The 26,314-nt window shown below is 41.0% G+C and overlaps 1 protein-coding gene across 2 annotated transcripts in view; it reads left to right on the top strand.

The window, feature by feature from the left end:
- Positions 1 to 26,314, top strand: part of rab6ba (RAB6B, member RAS oncogene family a) — a 39,717-nt gene that overhangs the window by 40 nt on the left and 13,363 nt on the right. For both annotated transcript variants that reach the window (XR_009804504.1, XM_061888428.1), the window contains exons 1-5: positions 1 to 158; positions 9,217 to 9,275; positions 19,846 to 19,899; positions 19,991 to 20,096; positions 24,288 to 24,399. The exon at positions 1 to 158 is cut by the window's left edge and continues 40 nt beyond it. Coding sequence is in view for 1 of the 2 variants with exons in the window: in XM_061888428.1 (XP_061744412.1) it covers positions 89 to 158; positions 9,217 to 9,275; positions 19,846 to 19,899; positions 19,991 to 20,096; positions 24,288 to 24,399 (401 nt within the window). In the remaining variant the exon portion in view is untranslated. The remainder of the gene's footprint in view (positions 159 to 9,216; positions 9,276 to 19,845; positions 19,900 to 19,990; positions 20,097 to 24,287; positions 24,400 to 26,314) is intronic.

Genomic DNA, 26,314 nt, shown 5'->3' with positions numbered 1-26,314 from the left:
TGAGGGGGGGGGGGGGGGACTGTCCCACAAACACCCGGAGCGGCACCGAGGAGCTCTTTTATCTTTCGTCTCCATCGTCCTCGTCAACATGTCGGCGGCCAGTGACTTTGGGAACCCTCTACGGAAATTCAAACTGGTCTTCCTGGGGGAGCAGAGTGGTAAGAGCACATTTGTTTATTTTATGGAAAACAAACTCCTTTTTTGGAGGACTTCCGGTTGTGTCTCATGGTCACGTGACCATGACGCGGCTTCATGCACCTGCTAGCCGGGTCACGAAGTTCACTAGCATTTTTCCTGTTTTTTTTTTTTTTTTTTAACAAATTCCTCATTAATATGACAACTTATTTTTTCACAAGTTTTCCACAGAGTTGTTGGTTTTGTGAGGTTGAAAAAAGACATTTTTTTTATCTCCTTCCCCTTCACAATGGTTGTTTTAAGATAGCTGTCGGTGTTAGCATAATTAGCATCCTCAATCAATCAATCAAAGTTTACTTATATATTCCTAAATCACCAGTGTCTCAAAGGGCTGCACAAGCCACAACGACATCAGGGTAAGGACAATTTCAACCCAATGGGATAATAATAATAGATTTTATTTCTTGAAAGCCCTTTATATAGACTGACCATACGTCCTCTTTTCCCCGGACATGTCCTCTTTGGCGGGACTGTCCGGGGTGTCTGGGCGGGGTTTCTTAAATGCCTAAAATGTTGGTGTTTTGTGTCAAGGTTGCGTGTATTTTCAATGTACCTACCGGGTTAAGAGGAGTTAAAATCAAAACAAATTGTGTTGGTGTGCACACGCAGCAACATTCGTGAAGGAGGAGCAGAGATAAAAGAGCGGGAGACAGATTTAGTTAATTGAGTGTTAATCAAGGCATTCTTGGTCAACAGCCATGCAGGTCACACTAAGGGTGGCCGTATAAACAACTGTAACACTGTTACAAATAAGCGCCACACTGTGAACCCACACCAAACAAGAATGACAAATACATTTCGGGAGAAAATCTGCTCTGTAACACAACAGAACAAATACAGGTGTGATCAAAATTATTCAACCCCCACACAACTTTGGTGTTTTAGCAAGTTGGACATTTATTCCGTATTTTGTTAATAGTCATATCAAATAAAGATGCATTAAATAGACAAATGTAACTTGAATTACAACATTATATTTTGTAACATACCAAACAGTGTAATTTCTCTTAATATCTCATTGACAAAATTATTCAACCCCTTGAAGATCATAACTCTTAAGAACAGAATTTGAATAAGGTCTTTTCAATCAGGTGTTGAAAACACCTGTAGATGTGATTAGAACCATAACGAGCAACAATTAAACTGATTGAAAAAGACTATGACGCTCAGCTTCTTGTAGATGGTCAATGGTGTATTTGCAACATGGTGAAGTCCAGGGAGTGGTCAAAGAAGTCAACAGAGGAGGTAATTTCTCTTCATAAGAAAGGATATGGATATAAGAAAATAGCAAAGACATTACACATTCCAAGAGACACAGTTGGGAGCATAATTCGCAAGTTTAAAGCTAAAGGCACAGTGGAAACACTACCTGGGCGTGGTAGAAAGAGGATGCTGTGTGCAACTGCTGTCTGGTATTTGAAGCGTACAGTGGTGAAAACCCCCCGGGTAACAGCTGAGGAACTACAACAGGACATTGGAGAGGGGGGAACGCAGGTTAGGTCCCAGACAATAAGGCGCGCACTACGAGATGAAGGCCTCCATGCCAGAACTCCCAGGCGCACCCCACTTCTGACTACCAGGCACAAGAAAAATAGACTCCAGTATGCCAAAAATCATCTGGACAAACCCCAAAGGTTTTGGGAAACTGTTCTATGGAGTGATGAGACAAATCTGGAACTCTTTGGGCATATGAATCAACGTTATGTCTGGAGGAGAAAAAAATGAAGCTTACAAAGAGAAGAACACCTTGCCTACTGTTAAGCATGGTGGGGGGTCAATCATGCTCTGGGGCTGTTTCTCTGCCTCAGGTACCGGGAATCTCCAGCGTGTTCAAGGCATTATGAATTCTATTTCCTAGCAGGAAAATATTAGCTGCAAATGTCATGAAGTCAGTGAGGAAGCTGAGGCTTGGGAGACGTTGGACCTTCCAACAGGACAAGGATCCCAAGCATACCTCCAAATCAACATCAGAGTGGTTGCAGAAGAAGGGCTGGAATACTCTGGAGTGGCTTTCACAGTCGCCAGAAGGATGTCATTACTGCCAAAGGGTGTTCTACTAAGTACTAAAGATGCATGGAACTAGGGGGTTGAATCATTTTGTCAATGAGATATTAAGAAAAATGTCCTTTTTTGGTATTTTGTCAAATACAGTGTTACAATTTAAGTTGCATTTGTCTATTTGACACATCTCTATTTGATATGACTATAAACAAAATACGGAATAAATGTCCAACTGGCTAAAACACCAAAATTGTGTGGGGGTTGAATAATTTTGATCACAACTGTACCCATATACAGCCCCCCCACTACACCCTACCCCATGCCCCCAACTCAACCCCGATTACGTCACATCAAATATTCCACTTTGAAAAATACTTTTGGTGGAAGATTTTGCATATCTTGCGTTTGCGGAAAACAAACAAAAAAACAACGTTAAAAAAAACAAAAACATTTTGAAATGAGGAATAGATCTGATGTTGAGGAAGACTCCAGAGATCTAAACGTTAAATATAAAATGTATGTATGCCCAGGCACACCATTATCATCATTTCAGGACCGAAGCAAAACACTTTTTACACTTTCATACTGAAATAAATACACCTACAACTTATGAAATAAAAACATAGAACAAACTACCAGCAGCAGTAAAGTTTAGATCCATGAAGGAAAGAAGAAAGTGAATGAATGTTTATAACTGAATACATTTACATATGCATGCAAATTTGTCTTTTTTTTATATATACATATATTTTTAATGAATTAAGTAAAATTTATGACAACTTTTTTTCCGAAACACAACATGGAAAGTGAGATATTACAGGACAATGCATACAATTATAATTTCTTTTCAAAACTCTTACAAAAAGGTGGGACCCCATTTTTATGACTTGATGGGGTCCATGGTACCCCATTTAGAAAATTCCTAGCACCAACACTGCTGTCAACAGAGGAGAAAAAAGGCTTTATTTAAATAAATATATTAGTTGTAAAGCAAGTTCAAGTATCATTAGCAAATGTATACTTTGAATGCTCCAGTATACCAAAACATTTCGGACAATCCCATGCTCCCAATCTTGTTGGAACAGTTTGGAGCAGGCCCTTAACTCTACCAACATGACTGTGCACCAGTGCACAAAGCAAAGTCCACAAAGACATGGATGACAGAGTCTGGTGTGGATGAACTTGACTGGCCTGCACAGAGTCCTGACCTGAAACCCGATAGAACACTTTTTGGGATGAATCAGAACGGAGACTGAGATCCAGGCCTTCTCCACCAACATCAGTGTGTGTGTGTGACCTCACCAATGCACTTTTGGAAGAATGGTGGAAAGTTCTTATGAACACACACTGCAACCTTGTGGACAGCCTTCCCAGAAGAGTTGCAGCTGTAATAGGTGGCCAAATACTTTTAGCATTATAGTGATACAAGCTCATCCTTAAACTCGTCTTCTTATCCATCACCGGCAGACGCTGTGTTGTTCTAAATCCAATCATGTTGGATTGGCGTGTGTGTTTTATCTAAAGTAGAGCAACGAGATGACGCATTGATACAATTAGCCGGGCATCATTAGCATAATCGTGATCAGATTCTTCCTCGCGGATATGAAAGCAGCCAAGTAATTAGTCTACTGGTGACGACTCCTTGGAGCTCATTAGCAGCTGTGAATTAAAGTCTGATAACAGTCTGCAAGTTAAGCTGGCTTTAAAGGCCTACTGAAATGAGATTTTCTTATTTAAACGGGGATAGCAGGTCCATTCTATGTGTCATACTTGATCATTTCGCCATATTGCCATATTTTTGCTGAAAGGATTTAGTAGAGAACATCGACTATAAAGTTGGCAACTTTTGGTCGCTAATAAAAAAGCCTTGCCTGTACCGGAAGTAGCAGACGATATGCACGTGACGTCACGGGTTGTGGAGCTCCTCACATCTGAACATTGTTTACAATCATGGCCACCAGCAGCGAGAGCGATTTGGACCGAGAAAGCGACGATTCCCCCATTAATTTGAGCGAGGATGAAAGATTCGTGGATGAGGAAAGTAAGAGTGAAGGACTGGAGAAAGAAAAAAAAAAGACAAGGGCAGTGGGAGCGATTCAGAAGTTATTAGACACATTTACTAGGATAATTCTGGAAAATCCCTTATCGGTTTATTGTGTTACTAGTGTTTTAGTGAGATTATATGGTCGTACCTGAAAGTCCGAAGGGTGTGGCCACGGGGGTGGTGACTGCCAGTGTCTCTGAGGGAAGCCACGTTTCTCGACGAGGCGAAGCGAAGGCAGCCGTTGGGGCCGGGCTGAGATTTTTTTTTTTTCCCCCTCCTCCACGGTGGAAACATCACACGTTAGGGGGCGGTCGGTCGGAGGAGGCAAGAGAGTCCGCAGCTGCCTCTTTGACAGGTGCACGAGGAACGACGCAAGCTCTCCGCTCATGTCTACGGTAAGAGCCGACTTATTACCACAATTTTCTCTCCGAAACCTGACGGTTGACATGTGGTAGGGAACCATGTTCGTTTGACCGCTCTGTTCCATATAAAGCTTCACCGTCATCTTCCATCCATCCATCCATCTTCTTCCGCTTATCGAAGCGGCCGGAATGAGAATCAGCACCTCCAAATCCGAGTCCCTGGTTCTCTCCCGGAAAAGGGTGGAGTGCCATCTCCAGGTTCGGGAGGAGACCCTGCCCCAGGTGGAGGAGTTCAAGTACCTAAGAGTCTTGTTCACGAGTGAGGGAAGAGTGGATCGTGAGATCGACAGGAGGATCGGTGCGGTGTCTTCAGTAATGTTGATGTTGTACCGATCCGTTGTGGTGAAGAAGGAGCTGAGCCGGAAGGCAAAGCTCTCAATTTACCGGTCGAGCTACGTTCCCATCCTCACCTATGGTCATGAGCTTTGGGTCATGACCGAAAGGATAAGATCACGGGTACAAGCGGCCGAAATGAGTTTCCTCCGCCGTGTGGCGGGGCTCTCCCTTAGAGATAGGGTGAGAAGCTCTGTCATCCGGGAGGAACTCAAAGTAAAGCCGCTGCTCCTCCACATCAAGAGGAGCCAGATGAGGTGGTTCGGGCATCTGGTCAGGATGCCCCGTGGCCCAACTGGTAGGAGGCCACGGGGAAGACCCAGGGCACGTTGGGAGGACTATGTCTCCCGGCTGGCCTGGGAACGCTTCGGGATCCCCCGGGAAGAGCTAGACGAAGTGGCTGGGGAGAGGGAAGTCTGGGCTTCCCTGCTTAGGCTGCTACCCCTGCGACTCACCGTCATCTTTTGGGAATGTAAACAAGGAAACAGTGGCTGTGTTTTTGTTGCTAAAGGCTTAAAGGCGGCCGCAATACACCGCTTCACACCTACATCTTTCTTCTTTGACGTCTCCATTATTAATTGAACAAATTGCAAAAGATTCAGCAACCCAGATGTCCAGAATACTGTGTAATTATGCGATTAAAGCAGACGACTTATTGCTGGGATTGGGGCTGGAACAAAATGTCCGCTACAATCCTGGACGTCACGCGCACGCCTCATCATACCGCGACATTTTCAACATGATAATTCGCGCGAAATTTAAAATTGCAATTTAGAAAACTAAAAAGGCCGTATTGGCATGTGTTGCAATGTTAATATTTCATCATTGATATATAAACTATCAGACCGCGTGGTCGCTAGTAGTGGCTTTCAGTAGGCCTTTAAGCTTTGAAAATGTTGACGAAAACGCAAGATAGGACATTTAAGATGAACGCTGCGTTTACTCGTGAATAAAGAGCTACTGATTCCAGAAATAGATAGTTGGGATCATTCTCCAGCCATTTATCTCACATGGCAAGTAGTAATGATATGAAAGATTCCTGGATCTTCATCCAGCACCTCGACTTTCACTTGTCTTTTCCCCTCACTGATATTTTCTGGTGGCTATTCAGACAACAACGTCCACCTCACACATGCTAATGAGCTCCCTTGGCAGCTGCAGACGTGAGTAAAAATGTCCGTTTATATATCGGCCTGCATGGACAAAGTCCTGCAGTGTGTTTATTTGTGCAACGAATAAACACACAAGGTTGCTGTTTCCTTCTATTTTAGTCAAGTCATTAACTAAAGGTAAGCCTCATAGGCCAGGGGTGTCCAAACTACGGCTGGCGGGTCCGCCAATATCTTCAATTTGGCCCGCAAAACATCATGAGTCAAATAGGGAATCTTAAAAGACGTTTGTCGCCATCAAGTGGACAATGCCAGTATCTCAGGTTATTATGCTCTGAACGTTCTACTGGGCAGCATTTACATGTATGACACCCCTAGTCATGGTGCAAAAATGCAAGCAGCACAAAGTGCCAAAAGACATAGTTACACATAACACAACATGCTCACTCAACGTTGTAGGTATTAAAACCGAATAATTACCATCAAATGACACCCTTTTAAATCCATTACAAAGCATTGAGGGAAAAGGCAAACCACTCCATGTTTGGCGTGTTTTTGGCTGCTTGATATTTCTGATTGATTACAAAACTTTAAGGAGGTCGTCATTGAAGTAAACAGAGTGGTAGTCCTTTCACACACTCTTAATATCCATTTATATTAATTATATATCCATTATATCAAATCAATATGCAGCTGAGAAAGGCTCCAGCTATTAGATCCCTTATGGACTGGACTCTCACATTATTATGTTAGATCCACTATGGACTGGACTCCCACTATTATGTTAGATCCACTATGGACTGGACTCTCACACTATTATGTTAGATTCACTATGGACTGGACTCTCACAATATTATGTTAGATCCACTATGGACTGGACTCTCACTATTATGTTAGATCCACTATGGACTGGACTCCCACTATTATGTTAGATCCACTATGGACTGGACTCTCACACTATTATGTTAGATTCACTATGGACTGGACTCTCACAATATTATGTTAGATCCACTATGGACTGGACTCTCACTATTATGTTAGATCCACTATGGACTGGACTCCCACTATTATGTTAGATCCACTATGGACTGGACTCTCACACTATTATGTTAGATTCACTATGGACTGGACTCTCACAATATTATGTTAGATCCACTATGGACTGGACTCTCACTATTATGTTAGATCCACTATGGACTGGACTTACACTATTATGTTAGATCCACTATGGACTGAACTCTCACTATTATGTTAGATCCACTATGGACTGGACTTACACTATTATGTTAAATCCACTATGGACTGGACTCTCACACTATTATGTTAGATCCACTATGGACTGGACTCTCACACTATTATGTTAGATCCACTATGGACTGGACTCTCACACTATTATGTTAGATCCGTTATGGACTGGACTCTCACTATTATGTTGGATCCCTTATGGACTGGACTCTCACATTATTATGTTAGATCCACTATGGACTGGACTCTCACACTATTATGTTAGATCCACTATGGACTGGACTCTCACACTATTATGTTAGATCCACTATGGACTGGACTCTCACATTATTATGTTAGATCCACTATGGACTGGACTCTCACACTATTATGTTAGATCCGTTATGGACTGGACTCTCACTATTATGTTGGATCCCTTATGGACTGGACTCTCACATTATTATGTTAGATCCACTATGGACTGGACTCTCACACTATTATGTTAGATCCACTATGGACTGGACTCTCACTATTATGTTAGTTCCACTATGGACTGGACTCTCACACTATTATGTTAGATCCACTATGGACTGGACTCTCACTCTTATGTTGGATCCACTATGGACTGGACTCTCACACTATTATGTTAGATCCACTATGGACTGGACTCTCACTATTATGTTGGATCCACTATGGACTGGACTCTCACACTATTATGTTAGATCCACTATGGACTGGACTCTCACTATTATGTTAGTTCCACTATGGACTGGACTCTCACACTATTATGTTAGATCCACTATGGACTGGACTCTCACTATTATGTTAGATCCACTATGGACTGGACTCTCACTATTATGTTAGATCCACTATGGACTGGACTTACACTATTATGTTAGATCCACTATGGACTGGACTCTCACACTATTATGTTAGATCCACTATGGACTGGACTCTCACTATTATGTTAGATCCATTATGGACCGGACTCTCACATTATTATGTTAGATCCACTATGGACTGGACTCTCACACTATTATGTTAGATCCACTATGGACTGGACTCTCACTATTATGTTGGATCCACTATGGACTGGACTCTCACACTATTATGTTAGATCCACTATGGACTGGACTCTCACACTATTATGTTAGATCCACTATGGACTGGACTCACACTATTATGTCAGATCCATTATGGACTGGACTCTCACACAAGGTTTCTCATTGTTATCCCATTAGATTGAGTATTTCCTTGCCCTGATGTGGGCTCATGGCTTGTGCAGCCCTTTGAGACACTCGTGATTTAGGGCTATACAAGTAAACATTGATTGATTGATGATTGAATAACATTTAAAAGACTATCACATGGGATACATGTGAGGGGGTTCCTGCTCCAGTTCATCAGTTTGGGGGTCCTTAGCCAGGAAAACATTAAAGACCCCTGTGTTAGTCATTTTTTTATTTACTTGATCAACCCTTTTTAACATTGCACAATACAAAATAATGAAAGAAAATATGATTCAGGTTGATTGGGTCAATATCGGCTAATACTTAAGGCTCTGATATCGGTCTCATACAATAGGAAGGGAATTCATATGGCCCCATTTCTGACTTTTTACCTGACACATGACAAGTGAGGACTTAGTGGGTGTACTATCCACTTTAGCCGCCAGAGGGCAGTTGAGAGTTAAATGTATTAAAATGTGTTTTGTGGCAATTCCGACTTTGATTTGATCATGTGGCGCTGTCCGTCATTTCCAGCAGACTGCTTTCTATAACGCAAAATCCACCCAGGAATGGGGCCATATGTACCCCTTCCCTACTAGACTCCTGCAGTGGGATTCCATCCTGATTGTCTGGGTTAACATCTTTTGTCCCCCTCGCAGTTGGAAAGACGTCCCTGATCACACGCTTCATGTATGACAGCTTCGACAACACCTACCAGGTGGGTGCTGCATGGCTTTTTTATTCCATCTGCTCAGGGGCACTCGCCAGCTTGTCGTATCCACATTGTCTATACCAGGGGTGTCAAACGTACCACCCGTGGGCCCGATCAGGCCCGCGAACAGGTTTTATCCGGCCGGCGGGAGGAGTTTGCTAAATAAAAAAATGAGCCGAAATTTTTTAATGAAAGAAACGGCTGTTCTGAATGTGTCCACTAGATGTCACAATAGCAATTCTGTGAATATTTGTAGATCATCGGTCGGCAACCCGCGGCTCTTTGATAAATAAATAATAAATAAATGGGTTGTACTTGTATAGCGCTTTTCTACCTTCAAGGTACTCAAATCGCTTTGACACTACTTCCACATTTACCCATTCACACACACATTCACACACTGATGGAGGGAGCTGCCATGCAAGGCGCCAACCAGCACCCATCAGGAGCAAGGGTGATGTGTCTTGCTCAGGACACAACGGACGTGACGAGGTTGGTTCTAGGTGGGATTTGAACCAGTGACCCTCGGGTTGCGCACAGCCACTCTTCCACTGCGCCACGCCGTCCCAAATTGAGAGCTTTGCCTTCCGGCTCAGTTCCTTCTTCACCACATGGTGAAGAAGGAGCTGAGCAAATTTCACTCCAAAATACACCCGGGCAGTACTTTAGATGAAATGGTAACAAAGTTTGGATCAAGTAAGTGATGTGCATTCAAGTAAAACATCCAAAAAATCTTCCTTAATGACGTTTTTTGTGATTAATCATGATTGATCCAAATTTAAAAGTGTGATCAATTTTGATTGTTAAAAATGTATCATCTGATAGCACTAGTTTTAAGTATTTTATCATGAACTTTATGCATTCTAAATGTACATAACGTTTTTTTCGGACTATAAGTCGCAGTTTTTTTTAAACTCAGGAGCGACTTATGTGTGGAATTATTAACACATTACCGTAAAATATCAAATAATATCATTTAGCTCGTAAGGGACTAGACGTATAAGATTTCATGGGATTTAGCAATTAGGAGTGAGAGATTGTTTGGTAAAGGTATAACATGTTCTATATGTCCGCTGTGAACGGGACTCTCGCCGCTGTGTCGGATCCGCCCCGGACTGGACTCTCGCGACTGCGCCGGATCCACTATGGACTGAACCCCCACAGCACCATGCCAGATCACATGCTTGATCACTCTGATGTGGCTCAGCTGCATACTTGCCGACCCTCAAGATTTTTCCGGGAGGTTGTCCGGATTTCAATGCCTTTCCCAGAAATATGCCTGGGCTAACGTTCTCCGGTTTTCGCCCGCATAACTATTTTGAGGGCGTGTCGTGATGACAATGCTTTTAACGTTCTCTAAAACATATCGTCGCTCCCGCCTTCACGCCATGCTATCTGCGTGCCGGCCGGTCACATGTAGCATGCGACACATCGACTGCAAGGCATACTTGGTCAACAGCCACACTGATAGTCGTGATATAAATGACTTTAACACTCTTTCTAATATGCGCCACACTGTGAACTCACACCAAACAAGAATGACAAACACATTTCGGGAGAACATCCGCACTGTAACACAACGTAAACACAGCAGAACAAATACCCAGAATCCCATGCATCCCTAACTCTTCCGGGCTACATTATACACCCCCGCACCCCCCGACCCCGCCCACCTCAACCTACGCACGTGGGGGGGTGGGGGGATGGTGGAAGAATGGTGGAAAATTCCATAATACCATTTCTCAATTAAAAAACTGTCACTACTTCTACATTTCTTGACCGATTTAAACAATTCCAACACTAACCGATTCATCCATTCGGGACATTCAGCCTATTAATCGTCAATTTTCACAAAATTCACTAATTTCCAGGAGGTTTCCATTGAAATGAACGTGACATTTTCTCAAGATCCACATTTCCTACGATTTTCAACCTGTTCAAACCTTTCCAACATCAACACATTCCACTCATCCTGGCATACTTGCCAACCTTGACACCTCCAATTTCAGGGGGTAGGGGGGGTGGTTGGGGGGGAGGAGTATATTTACAATCCATCCAGCTTATTCCCTTTGGGGTCGCTGGTGCTTATCTCAGCTACAATCGGGCGGAAGGCGGGGTACACCCTGGACAAGTCGCCACCTCATCGCAGTATGTGTAGACATTTTTATTTATAATTGAATCACTTGTTTATTTTTCAACAAGTTTTTATTTATTTTTCAAGAGAGACCACTACAAATGAGCAATATTTTGTACTGTTATACAATTTAATGAATCAGAAACTGATGACATAGTGCTGTATTTTACTTCTTTATCTCTTTTTTTCAACCAAAAATGCCTTGCTCTGATTAGGGGGTACTTGAATTAAAAAAAATGTTCACAGGCGGTACATCTCTGAAAAAAGGTTGAGAACGACTGCTCTAAAAGCCATAGATGTTATTATCACATTTGCATACACAGTAGATGGCAGTATTGTCCTGTTTAAGAGTGTCACAACATTGCTGTTTACGGCAGACGAACTGCTTTACGGTAAACAAAAACGTGACTGCTGTTGTTGTGTGTAGTTGCCGCGCTGGTAGGACGTTAATGAGACTGCCTAACAATAAACCCACATAAGAAACCAAGAACTCACCCTTGATCATTCTACAGTTATAACGTCATTGGGCAGGCACTCTGTTTATATTGTGGGAAAGCGGACGTGAATACAGGCTGTCGACACGTCACTCGGGTCCGCATGGAGCTGGAGGGGGCGTGGCCTCCAGCTCCGCCTGAATTTCGGTAGATTTTCGGGAGAAAATTTGTCCCGGGAGGTTTTCAGGAGATGCGCTGAATTTCGGGAGGGTTGGCAAGTATGCATCCTGGACATTCAAACTAACACTTTACCAAGTTCCACACCAAATTCCTGTTTTCCTGGAAATTCACCAATTCCTGGATTTCTGTAAAACTATTATTCAATCATAAATTGTCACTACTAAAACCTTTCTTTACAAATTTAGCTCAGTTAGGACATCCATGCTATTTATCGCTGCTCCCGAAATTCCAAAATTACCAGGAATTTCCCACTGAAACCGATAGGACATTTTACCAAGTTCCACAATTCCCACATTTCTCAGCCGATTCAATTAATTATTATTATTTTTTTTTTGTCTTGTCAGCTTCTCAGGCAAATCATATAGTTGATGTAGATGCCCATATCGGCTGTTCACATTTACTTTACAAAAGAGAAGTGTAAGATACTTCTCTTGGTGCCTTATTTGAATTTGACTTTATTAAATGTATTTATATTATCATTTGGTGCAGCCGGGCCGGAGCAGGAGGGGATAGAAAGAGAAAGAAGGAAGACGGAGGGGGAAATTGTGAGGATAAGAGGGGGATTAGACAGAGAGACAAAAACAACAACAACAATAGAACACCAGCACATATGATTTGTACAAATATGATCGTACAAGTGATAGCAAAGAAGCAGTTAGTGAAATAAATAATATAGAAATGACAATGAGCATTTTTACACTACAACTGGAGCAATACAAATACCAATAGAAAAAGCGCTGTTGATTATGAATACCAAGAGTTTACCTCTATTATCAACAATACAGTTGTTCAAATGCAACAATACGTATACATAATGATAACTAAGAAGATAAAAAAAAAAAAAAAAGGAATACCAAAAGATGGAGTGGAAGAGAGAGAGGCAACCTATATTAATCAATTAATTCTAACAGCAACGTGTTCAGCTCATGAATGTTATTACTTGGCTCCATCTTGGAAGTATGCACTCCACTCCGTCTCAGTCCGAGGCTGCTGAAACGGCGCGGGATAAATAATGGAGGAGGAAGTCAGCAGCCATCACCCTGAAGGAGAATGACTTTGGAGACAAATGGCCACTGTCTGATGACACGCTTCATTCCTCACCATAACCCAGCTTTAAGTGGACAGACCAGATAGCATCTGCTTTTTTTTTTAATCATGTCCGCTCAGACCGTCTGCCATACCCTGCAGTACATGATGAAGAAGTCTGGGAGGGACTTTTTTAGTTCATGGATGTAGTTTGTGTTTTACAGGCAGATATGACGAGTATGTTTTTATTCATGCCGTCATGCTGCTTGTCTGGCAGAAGCGTTGTATTCAAATATTCAGACTGCCGCCTGTGCTCTGCGACAAGAATAAAAGATGGAAGCGAGCCTGCAGAGGAGAGGATTAGCCAGGACTTTGTGCGTCTGTTTTCATGCTTTCAGACTCTCCAAAGCAGAGTCCTTCACAGGGAGATTTGGAAACCGAGGGATGGGTACCCAATTCAGTACTTTCAAAGGTGCCATGTTTCCATACCTTTTGTTGCATGTAATGCACAGGGGTGAAAACTGAAGGCCCCGGGGCCAAATCGTTGTATGTGGGCCGCGAAAGCCGGGAAATAATAAAGTACGTTATCTCGAACGTTATCTTGGGGACGGCGTGGCGCAGTGGGAGAGTGGCCGTGCGCAACCCGAGGGTCGGTGGTTCAATCCCCACCTAGTACCAACCTCGTCACGTCCGTTGTGTCCTTGAGCAAGACACTTCACTCTCGCTCCTGATGGGTGCTGGTTGGCGCCTTGCATGGCAGCTCCCTCCATCAGTGTGTGAATGTGTGTGTGAATGGGTAAATGTGGAAGTAGTGTCAAAGCGCTTTGAGTACCTTGAAGGTAGAAAAGCGCTATACAAGTGCAACCCATTTATCACTTATTTATTCATCTTTTCTTGCTAAATATATATGACAGAAAAACATTGTATTTCATGCGATTGCTTATCTTTTACACCAGGGGTGTTCAAACTTTTTGGCCTGGTGACGACACAAAAAAGGCCAAGAAAAAGCAAAACACACATGGAATAGAATAGAAAGTGTCAGGCTTTCCCCTGACAGTTTGTCTATGTCTTTGTTTCCTCTGTGTTTAGTATCTCCTGTCTTTAGTTCCTGTCAAGTGCTCTTATTTTGGTTCAGCTTCCTGTTTGTCTCCCTGTCTGCTGTTGTCACCTCATCTGCGGCTGATTGGCACCTGGCCACACCTGTAGTCAATCAGCCCGCTCCTATTTGTACCCACTTTGTCTTCCAGTCAGTAATGGATCATTGTCGTTGCCACATGTCGCTCCTGTCGTGTCGTACCTTGTCTTTGCAGCGTAGCGGTAAGCTATATTCGGTTGATGTTTGTAGCTTACTGTTTTTTGTTCCCTGCTTCCGTTTTATTTTTCATTATACAAGTACGACTTCTGTTTGCCTGTTCGCTACCCGCTAGCTTCCACGCTAAGCTCCTGTTCGTTATTTTCTAGCTCCCAGGCTAGCTCCTTTTTGTTTGATTATCCGCCTTGTGCGCGCTTTGTGTTAGTACCCTTTTGTTTGTTCTTGTTCTATTATTTATATTAAATCACATTTTCTCACTCCATGCCTGCATCCATCTCTGCATCTTGGGGTTCGTCAACAAATAACTCTGACAGAAAGTACTTTATTGATCCCTGGGGGAAATTCAGCACCACAGACCGCTCAAAATAAACACTTAGGTATTTTTTACATGTGAATAATATAAATACAGTCTATTATACAGCATTATTCACATGTGAATAAAATAAATGCAGTCTATATTATACAGCATTATTCACATGTGAATAGCATACATACAGTATTATACAGAATTATTCACATGTAAATAACAGAAATACAGTCTATTATACAGCATTATTCACATGTGAATAATATAAATACAGTCTATTATACAGCCTTATTCACGTGAATAACATACATATAGTCTATTATACAGCATTATTCACATATAAATCATATAAATACTGTCTATTATACAGCTTTATTCACATGTGAATAATATAAATACAGTCTATTATACAGCATTATTCACATGTGAATAATATAAATGCAGTCTATATTATACAGCATTATTCACATGTGAATAGCATACATACAGTATTATACAGAATTATTCACATGTAAATAACAGAAATACAGTCTATTATACAGCCTTATTCACATGTGAATAGTATAAATACAGTCTATTATACAGCCTTTTTCACATGAATAACATACATATAGTCTATTATACAGCAGTATTCACATATGAATCATATAAATACTGTCTATTATACAGCATTATTCACATGTGAATAATATAAATACAGTCTATTATACAGCCTTATTCACGTGAATAACATACATATAGTCTATTATACAGCATTATTCACATATAAATCATATAAATACTGTCTATTATACAGCATTATTCACATATGAATAATATAAATACAGTCTATTATACAGCATTATTCACATTATTCGCCGGAAACGTCCTAATCGTATGACGTCACACATGAAAGTAAATGTTTACTTAACTTTGTTGATGTTGGTTTCACCACGGAACGGGCCCTGAAGGAAGCATCCCCACTGGCGTGTGCTATTTAATCTTTCATAAGATGATCCATTATTTAATCTAATGTGTCTGTGTGCCGTTCTATTTTTGAAATCTGGGCCAAAAAGAGGCTGAAAAGCCGTCTGCACTGCTGCCGTCACGTCACTATCCGCCCGTTTGATATAGCAGCTGCACAGCGTATTTAACCTCTGTCATGTTTATTTATTATTATGCAGAAAGACACCAGTCTCAGGACTTGTTTTTTAAGTCTGCCTCAAACAGGCAAATTTGTCCAAACGCACACTTATTGTCAGAGCAGAGCGCGTAAACCACTTTTCTTTTTAGCCAGATTTCCTCCTTCGGTCCGCGGCGGTCGCTGGCATCGCCACGGAAACCAGCGCGTGATCAAGCTGCTGATGTCCAAGCGGGCACCCTGCTGCGCCGCCTGACTTCCTGTAGACCCGGGGGGGGGGGGCAAACTTATGCCGCAAACTGAAAAATCTAAGCACGCTGGGGCCATTTTGATATGTTTCATTGTCAAAACCAATACAATATTTAAATGTTTTCATCTTGCAGAATCAGAAATACTTTAATAATCTCCGAGGGGAAATAAGATTTTCAGCACAATCTCATTGAAGATCAGACAAACATTATAGGGCAGGGGTGTCCAGAGTGCGGCCCGGGGGCCATTTGCGGCCCGCAGGTAATTTTTTAACGGCCCCACGGCACATTTTAAAAATACAATTGAAACATTTTTGAAACGTAAAAAGTAATATGAAGGAGAAAACGGGTGAAATGTAACAACAAAATGTTCCAAAGTGCCACCCACACTGGTTTAAATGTAACTTAGATATTGGGTTTCACTATGTAAAGCGCTTTGAGTCATTAGAGAAAAGCGCTATATAAATATACTTCAATGTTTACTCCAATAACACAAAGCTGCCATGCAGGCTGTTTCTTTCTTTAAAAAAATAATAATGAATCAAAATCAATGTTTATTTCTTTAAAAATAATAATCAATCAAAATCAATGTCATTATGAATTATTGACCTATTCAAAGCTCCAATTACGTCACGTTAAATTTTCCACTTAGAGATATTTTTTGGGGAAAATGTTGCATATTTTGTGTTTGTCATATAAAAAACTGAGCTGTTTTTTTTAAAAGAAGGGCCTAAAAATGAACAAACAAAAAACATAAACAACAATAAAACGTATAATTGACGGATGGATCCGAAGTTGATCTCGAGATTATTGTGTTAAAAGTGAAGACTAAAAAAAAGGTACGATTTATTATCTAACACTTAAATGAGTAGGACCCTTTTGAGACCCCAATAATTTTAGTGTGATTTGTTTTTTAATATCATTGCTCAAAAAATAATAATTAATTAAAATCAATGGTGTTTATGAGTTATTGACCTTTTTTAATGCTCCAAAATATAATCTCAAATATTCCACTTAAAAAAATTATTGGGTAAAAATATTGCATATTTTGTGATTTTTCCATAAAAAAACATGTTTTTTTGTGACAAAAAGAGCTCACAACTTAAATCTTTAAAAATCATTATATATACAGATAGACTTAATGTTGATCTAGGGATTTAAAACTTGAATAATAATAAAAAAATAATACTGAGTAATGACACATTTTTAATATTTTTTTTGACCAAAACCCTTTGGGGGTCCCTAAGATCAAGCCCGAGTGGAGGCCGAAATGTATATTCTTTATACATATATTGTATTGTTTTTTAAAATAAAAAAATATCAAAACGGCCCCCACTTGCTTAGATTTTTCAGTGTGCGGCCCTCAGTGGATAAAGTTTGGACACCCCTGTCATAGGGAGACAGAACAGGATCAAACATTACAGGGAGACAGAACAAGATCACTAACGGGTCTGCCAACTTCCAGCACCCTTTACAAAAAAGTGAGAAACAAGTAAATGCTGGGGGGTGAGAAAAAAATTCACAGCCATAGCACACATAAGCATTGGTGTAAGAGGGAAACATCAAAGGACATTAAAGACATTAAAAGAGCAGAGCTGATGCAACCAGCCATTTCTACATACAGCTACAAAAGTAAAACAACAACAAAAACACTGCCATGGCCTCTGCGGTGTTCCGCGCCATTGTCTGCTGGGGTGGGGGGAGCATGGCCTGAAACAGGAGCAGACCCAACAAAGCAACCAACTCTCGGCCAGTGTCCAGTCCGCACGGATGAGCGAGGACGCGTCCAAGGAGACCGAGGTGTCCGATACACGCTCGTTCAGCCAAGACACTGTGAAACTTGTGTGTCCTGGCGCTCAGTGCTAACTCTGCAGCCCTGTCTCTTCAAGGTTCTCCTCAAGTTTGGTCCCAGGGACCCGAAAAAGGTCTCTGTCATTAAATATTTTTTTATTCAACACTTAAATCATTTTCTTTCAGCGTTGTATTTGTGTTGTAGAATATTGGTTGGGAAATTACCACATGTTATTCAGTCTAAGCCTCTAAAAATCATGTTTCAACATTATGTTTGAGTTGCTCGATGTCAGGACCTAATTCAACAAGTTTTCAATGTTGTTTCAATGTCTTGTGCCTGCTGGGAAGGAATGAGTTGAAGGCTACAATAGTGTCTTATCTTGAAGCAAAAAAACAGGCCAAAGCTGTGAAGAGAAGCAATACAACATTGTGACAGTCTCTTGCTGTCGTCGTGCGGGTTCAATGGAACACCCAGGAAGGGCATGCTTTTGAGCAGGTTTGACCCTTGTATTGTGCAATAAAGCTTGTCCGCGGTCGGGTCGCTTTTCAGCTCCTTCCTCCACTGCTCATTCCCGGTCTGCTTTTCAGCTGCCGTCGTCTTCGTCTGCTTTTTGGGCGCTCTTGCTTCTTAGTTGCTGCTGCCGGCTCTCCTACTTCTTCTTTGATCTCTCCTCCTTCTCCCCTTTTATACATCATGAGATGGTTTAATCGTTTCCCGGTGTGTGAGCGACGCACCTGAATTGGATTGCGGCGGCCTCTCCGCCTCCTTGTCGCCATCTTGGGCAGGGCTGCAGCGTGCCCTGCCCCGCCGTCGGCCCCGCCTCTCCACAAACATAAATCACACAAGGACTGATACTTCAACTAAAATGTGTTGTTGGACAAGATATTACTAAAATATTCATTTTGCCACAGCGGTTACTGTCAGGTTCAAACACTGATGACATCTATTAAACAAGACAAGAAGCAAAGAATTAAACAGAGACAAAATTAAATTTGGCTCAATTGAGAGACGTCTGGGCTGTACTCTTCCATAGTCTCCATCAAGATTGTACGCTTCCTCTTTTATTTGGACTTACTCTCATGATCCGTCGTCCGGATCATGTTTAGTTTAGTTATGTTCTGTTAATTTTGGACTTCTTTAGTTCCTGGTTGCACTTCCTTGTTTGTTTTGTCACTATGGTAACTTATGATTTTCACCTGCCTCTGTTTTTTGGGACACACCTGTGTTTAATCAAGAGACAATATTTAAGCCTGCCTTTTTTATCACTCGTCTTGGCTTCCTTGTTTGCGGTAAGCAACAGTCACGTATTCCTGTTCTAGACTCTGTGCTAAGTTGTTACCTTGGCTTCCCGTGCGTTCGGCACGCTTCTCTTTTGTTTGTTTCTGTCTGTTTTAGTACGGTGTATTATTCATTAAATCATATCCTACCTTTACGTTTTCGTCCGGAGTGTCCGTGTTGCATTGGAGGAACGACCCCGCATAAAGATGTGACCCCCCTCCCCCTCCGTGACACTTTCCCTGATTACATGGCAACAGCCGTTTCTAAGGGACGGGGGGTCGTAAACAGCCATTGCCTTTGATTACAACAGTTCAAAGAAAAGGTCCCTGGAGGGGTGTCGGATCCTGCTTCCTCTTCGCTTTGTAGTTCTCGGGTCAAGACAATATCGTTCTGCTGATTACAATACATGAAAGAAACAGAACACCTTCATGTTGCTTCCCATCCTACACAGTGGAGTTTTACAAGCCTTCTGCTTGGTAGGATCAAAGACAGCTTTTGTCCGCTCGCCGGGAACTCATTGAAACACAAAGTTTGGTGATAACTTGGATACAATTATTCTAACAGTTACTGTCCATGTTGTTTTGAAAAAGTGACCAGCTCAATGTGCACACACGACAATTTATTTGACTGTTTCTTGCTTCACGACTGTTGACTTACTCACCGATGTTTTCCCTTCACTTACAAGGCAACCATCGGGATTGACTTCCTGTCGAAAACCATGTACCTGGAAGACCGAACGGTAAGACGTGTGTGTGCGTGTGCGTGTGCGTGTGTGTGTGACTAACAAAGGTTGGCGTGTGTAACGTCTTCCCCGTGTGCCCGTCCGCCAGGTGAGGCTGCAGCTGTGGGACACGGCGGGACAAGAGCGCTTCAGGAGCCTGATCCCGAGCTACATACGAGACTCCACCGTGGCCGTGGTGGTCTACGACATCACAAGTACGGGCTCGCGCTCAAGGTGGCGTTTGTGTTAACCACGGAAGTCTAGACCAGTGTTTTTCAACCTTTTTTGAGACAAGGCACATTTTTTTCCATTTAAAAGCAGAAAACGTTAAAAATGAAACTCCACCAGGTCCTCCTCGTGCCTTATTTTGAGTTTGTTGGTGTTTTCCTGTGTGTAATGCTTTAGTTCTTGTCTTGTGCTATTATTTTGGTGTTTTCCTGCATCAGTTTTATGTCTTCCTTTAAGCCAGGGGTGTCAAACTCAAACACAGCATGGGCCAAAATGTTAAACTGAACAAAGCCGCGGGCCAAGGTTGAACAAATTAACCTATTAATAAGGACCCAAACAAGCATACTGGGGCAGTATAGCTCGGTTGGTAGAGCGGCCGTGCCAGCAACTTGAGGGTTGCAGGTTCGATTCCCGCTTCTGCCATCCTAGTCACTGCTGTTGTGTCCTTGGGCAAGACACTTTACCCACGTGCTCCCAGTGCCACCCACACTGGTTTAAATGTAACTTAGATATTGGGTTTCACTATGTAAAGCGCTTTGAGTCACTAGAGAAAAGCGCTATATAAACATAATTCACTTCACTTTTGCATTGAATATTGAACAAGCAAGGCTTGTATAACTTTATAGTGACATGCAAAATCGATTTTTAAATATTGTAGCATCCCGGAAGAGTTAGTGCTGCAAGGGGTTCTGGGTATTTTTTCTGTTGTGTTTATGTTGGGTTACGGTGCGGATGTTCTCCCTAAATGTGGTTGTCATTCTTGTTTGGTATGGGTTCACAGTGTGGCGCATATCTAGCTCCAGCCTATCTTGCCGATTGTATTGTACCGTATGTCCCGGCAAGAAATCTGCGTTCAAAAGACTCCGGCTTATTAGTGATTCCTAGAGCTCAAAAAAAAGTCTGCGGGCTATAGAGCGTTTTCCGTTCGGGCTCCAGTACTCTGGAATGCCCTCCCGGTAACAGTTCGAGATGCTACCTCAGTAGAAGCATTTAAGTCTCATCTTAAAACTCATCTGTATACTCTAGCCTTTAAATAGACCTCCTTTTTAGACCAGTTGATCTGCCGCTTCTTTTCTTTCTCCTATGTCCCCCCCTCCCTTGTGGAGGGGGTCCGGTCCGATGACCATGGATGAAGTACTGACTGTCCAGAGTCGAGACCCAGGATGGACCGCTCGTCGGGACCCAGGATGGACCGCTCGCCTGTATCGGTTGGGGACATCTCTACGCTGCTGATCCGCTTGAGATGGTTTCCTGTGGACGGGACTCTCACTGCTGTCTTGGAGCCACTATGGATTGAACTTTCACAGTATCATGTTAGACCCGCTCGACATCCATTGCTTTCGGTCCCCTAGAGGGGGGGGGTTGCCCACATCTGAGGTCCTCTCCAAGGTTTCTCATAGTCAGCATTGTCACTGGCGTCCCATTGAATGTGAATTCTCCCTGCCCCCTGGGTGTGAGTTTTCCTTGCCCTTTTGTGGGTTCTTCCGAGGATGTTGTAGTCGTAATGATTTGTGCAGTCCTTTGAGACATTTGTGATTTGGGGCTATATAAATAAACATTGATTGATATTTGTAACAGTGTCAGAGTTGTTTATACGGCCACCCTCAGTGTGACCTGTATGGCGGTTGAACAAGTATGCTAGGCATTCACTTGTTTGTGTGTAAAGTCCGCATATAATATGTGACTGGGGCAAACACAATGTTTGTATGGAGAAAAAGCGGACGGGACGACAGGTTGTAGAGGATGTTGAATGCAGTGCCTTTAAGACACATCCCTAATGATGTTGTTTGGGTGAAAATCGAGAGAAATTCGGGAGAATGGTTGCCCCGGGTGATTTTCGGCAAGGGCACTGAAATTCGGGAGTCTTCCGGGAAAATTGGGAGGGTTGGTAACTATGAGTATTAGCGATGAATGCGGTGTTATAATACCGGCGGGCCAGCTCTAATGTTAATTTGATATTGCCTCAAGGGCCAAATTCAATTACACGGAGGGCCAAATTTGGCCCGCGGGCCAGAGTTTGACACCCGTGCTTTAAGTGCTATTCCCCGCACCTGCTTTGCGTTAGATTGAAGTTGTTGCTATTCTTCTTTGTGGGGACATTGTTGATTGCCATGTCATGCACGGATGTACTTTGTGGACGCCGTCTGTCTCTGCTCCACACGCTGCAAGTTTTTGCTGTCCTCCAGCATTCTGTTTCTGTTTACTTTGTAACCAGTTCAGTTTTACTGTCATTTTACTTAGCCATCCCTTTGCTTTATTGCCTTTTCCTTTTGTTCATTTTTGGCTTAAGCGTTACATACCTTTTTTTTACCTGCACGCTGTGGTCTGCATATTGGGATCACAGTTCTACAGCCAAGTTCTACACAGCACGGACACTAAGGAACAGCACAGTATTTGCAGATTATAATTATTCATTTGCAAAAAAAATGTTTTTTTGGACCAATTAGGTGAAGTTGCATCAGTGGTTGAAAAACATTGGTCTAGACCAGGGGTCACCAACGCGGTGCCCGCGGGCACCAGGTAGCCCGTAAGGACCAGATGTGTCGCCCACTGGCCTGTTCTAAAAATAGCTCAAATAGCAGCACTTACCAGTGAGCTGCCTCTATTTTTTAAATTGTATTTATTTACTAGCAAGCTGGTCTCGCTTTGCTCGACATTTTTAATTCTAAGAAAGAGAAAACTCAAATAGAATTTTTGAAAATCTAAGAAAATATTTTAAAGACTTGGTCTTCACTTGTTTAAATAAATTCATTTATATTTTTACTTTGCTTCTTATAACTTTCAGAAAGACAATTTTAGAGAAAAAATACAACCTTAAAATTATTTTAGGATTTTTAAACACATTTTCCTTTTTACCTTTTAAATGCCTTCCTCTTCTTTCCTGACAATTTAAATCAATGTTCAAGTAAATTAATTTTTTTATTGTAAAGAATAATAAATACATTTTAATTTAATTCTTCATTTTAGCTTCTGTTTTTTTGACGAAGAATATTTGTGAAATATTTCTTCAAACTTATTATGATTAAAATTAAAAAAAAATATTCTGGCAAATCCCAGGACTGCAGGAACTTTTTGTCCAGGGTGTACCCTGCCTTCCGCCCGATTGTAGCTGAGATAGGCGCCAGCGCCCCCCGCGACCCCGAAAGGGAATAAGTGGTAGAAAATGGATGGCTGGATGGATGGATATTCTGGCAAATCTAGAAAATCTTTAGAATCAAATTTAAATCTTATTTCAAAGTATTTTGAATTTCTTTTAAAATTTTAGTTTTGGAAAATCTAGAAGAAATAATGATTTGTCTTCATTAGAAATATAGCTTGGTCCAATTTGTTATATATTCTAACAAAGTGCAGATTGGATTTTAACCTATTTAAAACATGTCATCAAAATTTAAAAATTAATCTTAATCAGGAAAAATTACTAATGATGATCCATAAATAATTTTTTTAATTTTTTCCAAAAGATTTGAATTAGCTAGTTTTTCTCTTCTTTTTTTCGGCTGAATTTTGAATTTTAAAAAGTTGAAATTGAAGATAAACTATGTTTCAAAATTTAATTTTCATTTTTTTTCCTGTTTTCTCCTCTTTTAAACCGTTCAATTAAGTGTTTTTTTCATCATTTATTCTCTACAAAAAACCTTCTGTAAAAGGAAAAAAAATGTACGACGGAATGACAGACAGAAATACCCATTTTTTAAATATATTTATAGATTTATTTACTTAAGGTAAATTGAGCAAATTGGCTATTTCAGGGAAATTATTTAAGTGTGTATCAAACTGGTAGCCCTTCGCATTAATCACTACCCAAAAAGTAGCTCTTGCTTTCAAAAAGGTTGGTGACCCCTGGTCTGTGCCAGGTGTGGTTATCTCGACCATGTGACTAACGTTAATTAGCCAAGTGAAACCAGCCATACCCACTGTAGATGTGACTTACACTATATTGCCAAAAGTATTTGGCCACCCATCCAAATGATGAGAATCAGGTGTCCTAATCACTTGATGTATAAAATCAAGCACTTGGGCTTGGAGACGGTTTCGAAGTTGGCTTTGTGTTCTTATTCTCTGGCAGACCAGCTGCCTGTGAGGTGTGCTCAGCAGCCTCACCACGCCATCTAGTGTACGACAAGCTCCAGTACCATCATTATTCGCCGCAAAGCTGACTGTCAACTTTACCTCCACAGACATGAACTCCTTCCAGCAGACGTCCAAGTGGATCGAGGACGTGAGGACAGAGCGAGGAAGTGATGTCATCATCATGCTGGTGGGCAATAAAACCGACCTGGCAGATAAGAGGTGAGAAGGAAACCCTCCTGGACACATTTTGGCATTTTGTTAGAATCGATTACGAGAAGCCGCCTGCTCCTTTTTATTGAGACTGCAGTCGTTAACATGAATCATTCCCAGTCTTTTTATGTTGGCCTGTCAGCCTTGGCGTACGACTTCCTGTCTTTGGAATAGTGACAAATACTTTGCTTATCTGGTAGTTGGAGATATTTATTTGGGAGTGACAGCACGGCTATAATTCACTGCTGCACGCACAGGAGAGTACGACGGATGGTGTGCAGAGCTCGGCGTGGCTTCAGTGGCTGGAAATAGCCCCCATCAGGTGGTGCTGTTACGTAAAAATAGTTATTTCCTGCGTGTAGCGTGGTTGTGTGCCAAGATTCCAAGAGCATCGCTTAAGTCTTGGGTGTGCAGCTAATGTTTTAACAAAGAAAAATGTATACCGTATTTCCTTGAGTTTCCGCCGGGGCGCTAATTAATTTAAAACCTCTTCTCACTCCGGCGCTTACCAAAGGCATGCAGTAAATTTAGGCCTGCACTTATAAATTTGAGTGTGAGGTAAGGATACCATCATGAAAAGCACATTTAATTAAAAAAAAAACTTTATTATGGTCTTACCTTTACTTATAAATGAAGTCCATGCGCAGCTCCTTCGGATCAAAAGCATCGATAACTTGTTTATAGAAGTCTTCCTTATCTTTCTTCAGTTTTAAAAGTCTCTCTGTCTCGATGGAGATCTTCCTTTATTACCTCCTGCTCCGATTGAAAGTCCAGTTTAGAAAAGTGTTTTATTTTAGATATGTAATCCTCCATGTTAAAAGTGCAAGCGAGAGGAAAAAAATAAATGATCGCTGCTCACTCTTGCTGCTTGTTGTCACTTCTTCTGCAGCAAAAATAGAAATATAATTGAATAGAAAGTACTTTATTGATCCCTGGGGGAAATTCAGCTCCACAGTTCACTCACAAGGTATTTTTTACATGTGAATAATATAAATACATTCTATTATACAGCATTATTCACATGTGAATAATATAAAAACAGTCCATTATACAGAATTATCCACATGTGAATAATATAAATACAGTCTATTATACAGCATTATTCACATGTTAATAATATAAGAACAGTCTATTATACAGCATTATTCACATGTGAATAATATAAATACAGTCTATTATACAGCATTATTCACATGTGAATAATATAAATAGAGTATTATACAGCATTATTCACATGTGAATAATATAAATACAGTCTGTTATACAGCATTATTCACATGTGAATAATATAAATACAGTCTATTATACAGCATTATTCACATGTGAATAATATAAATACAGTCTATTATACAGTCTTATTCACATGTGAATAATATAAATAGAGTATTATACAGCATTATTCACATGTGAATAATATAAATACAGTCTATTATACAGCATTATTCACATGTGAATAATATAAATGCAGTCTATTATACAGCATTATTCACATGTGAATAATATAAATACAGTCTATTATACAGCATTATTCACATGTGAATAATATAAATACAGTCTATTATACAGCATTATTCACATGTGAATAATATAAATACAGTCTGTTATACAGCATTATTCACATGTGAATAATATAAATACAGTCTATTATACAGCATTATTCACATGTGAATAATATAAATACAGTCTATTATACAGCATTATTCACATGTGAATAATATAAATGCAGTCTATTATACAGCATTATTCACATGTGAATAATATAAATACAGTCTATTATACAGCATTATTCACATGTGAATAATATAAATACAGTCTATTATACAGCATTATTCACATGTGAATAATATAAAAACAGTCCATTATACAGAATTATCCACATGTGAATAATATAAATACAGTCTATTATACAGCATTATTCACATGT

The sequence above is a fragment of the Nerophis ophidion genome, linkage group LG26, assembly GCF_033978795.1.
Source record: "Nerophis ophidion isolate RoL-2023_Sa linkage group LG26, RoL_Noph_v1.0, whole genome shotgun sequence".
Lineage (NCBI taxonomy): Eukaryota > Metazoa > Chordata > Actinopteri > Syngnathiformes > Syngnathidae > Nerophis > Nerophis ophidion.
This window is presented reverse-complemented; position numbering and strand designations above follow the sequence as displayed.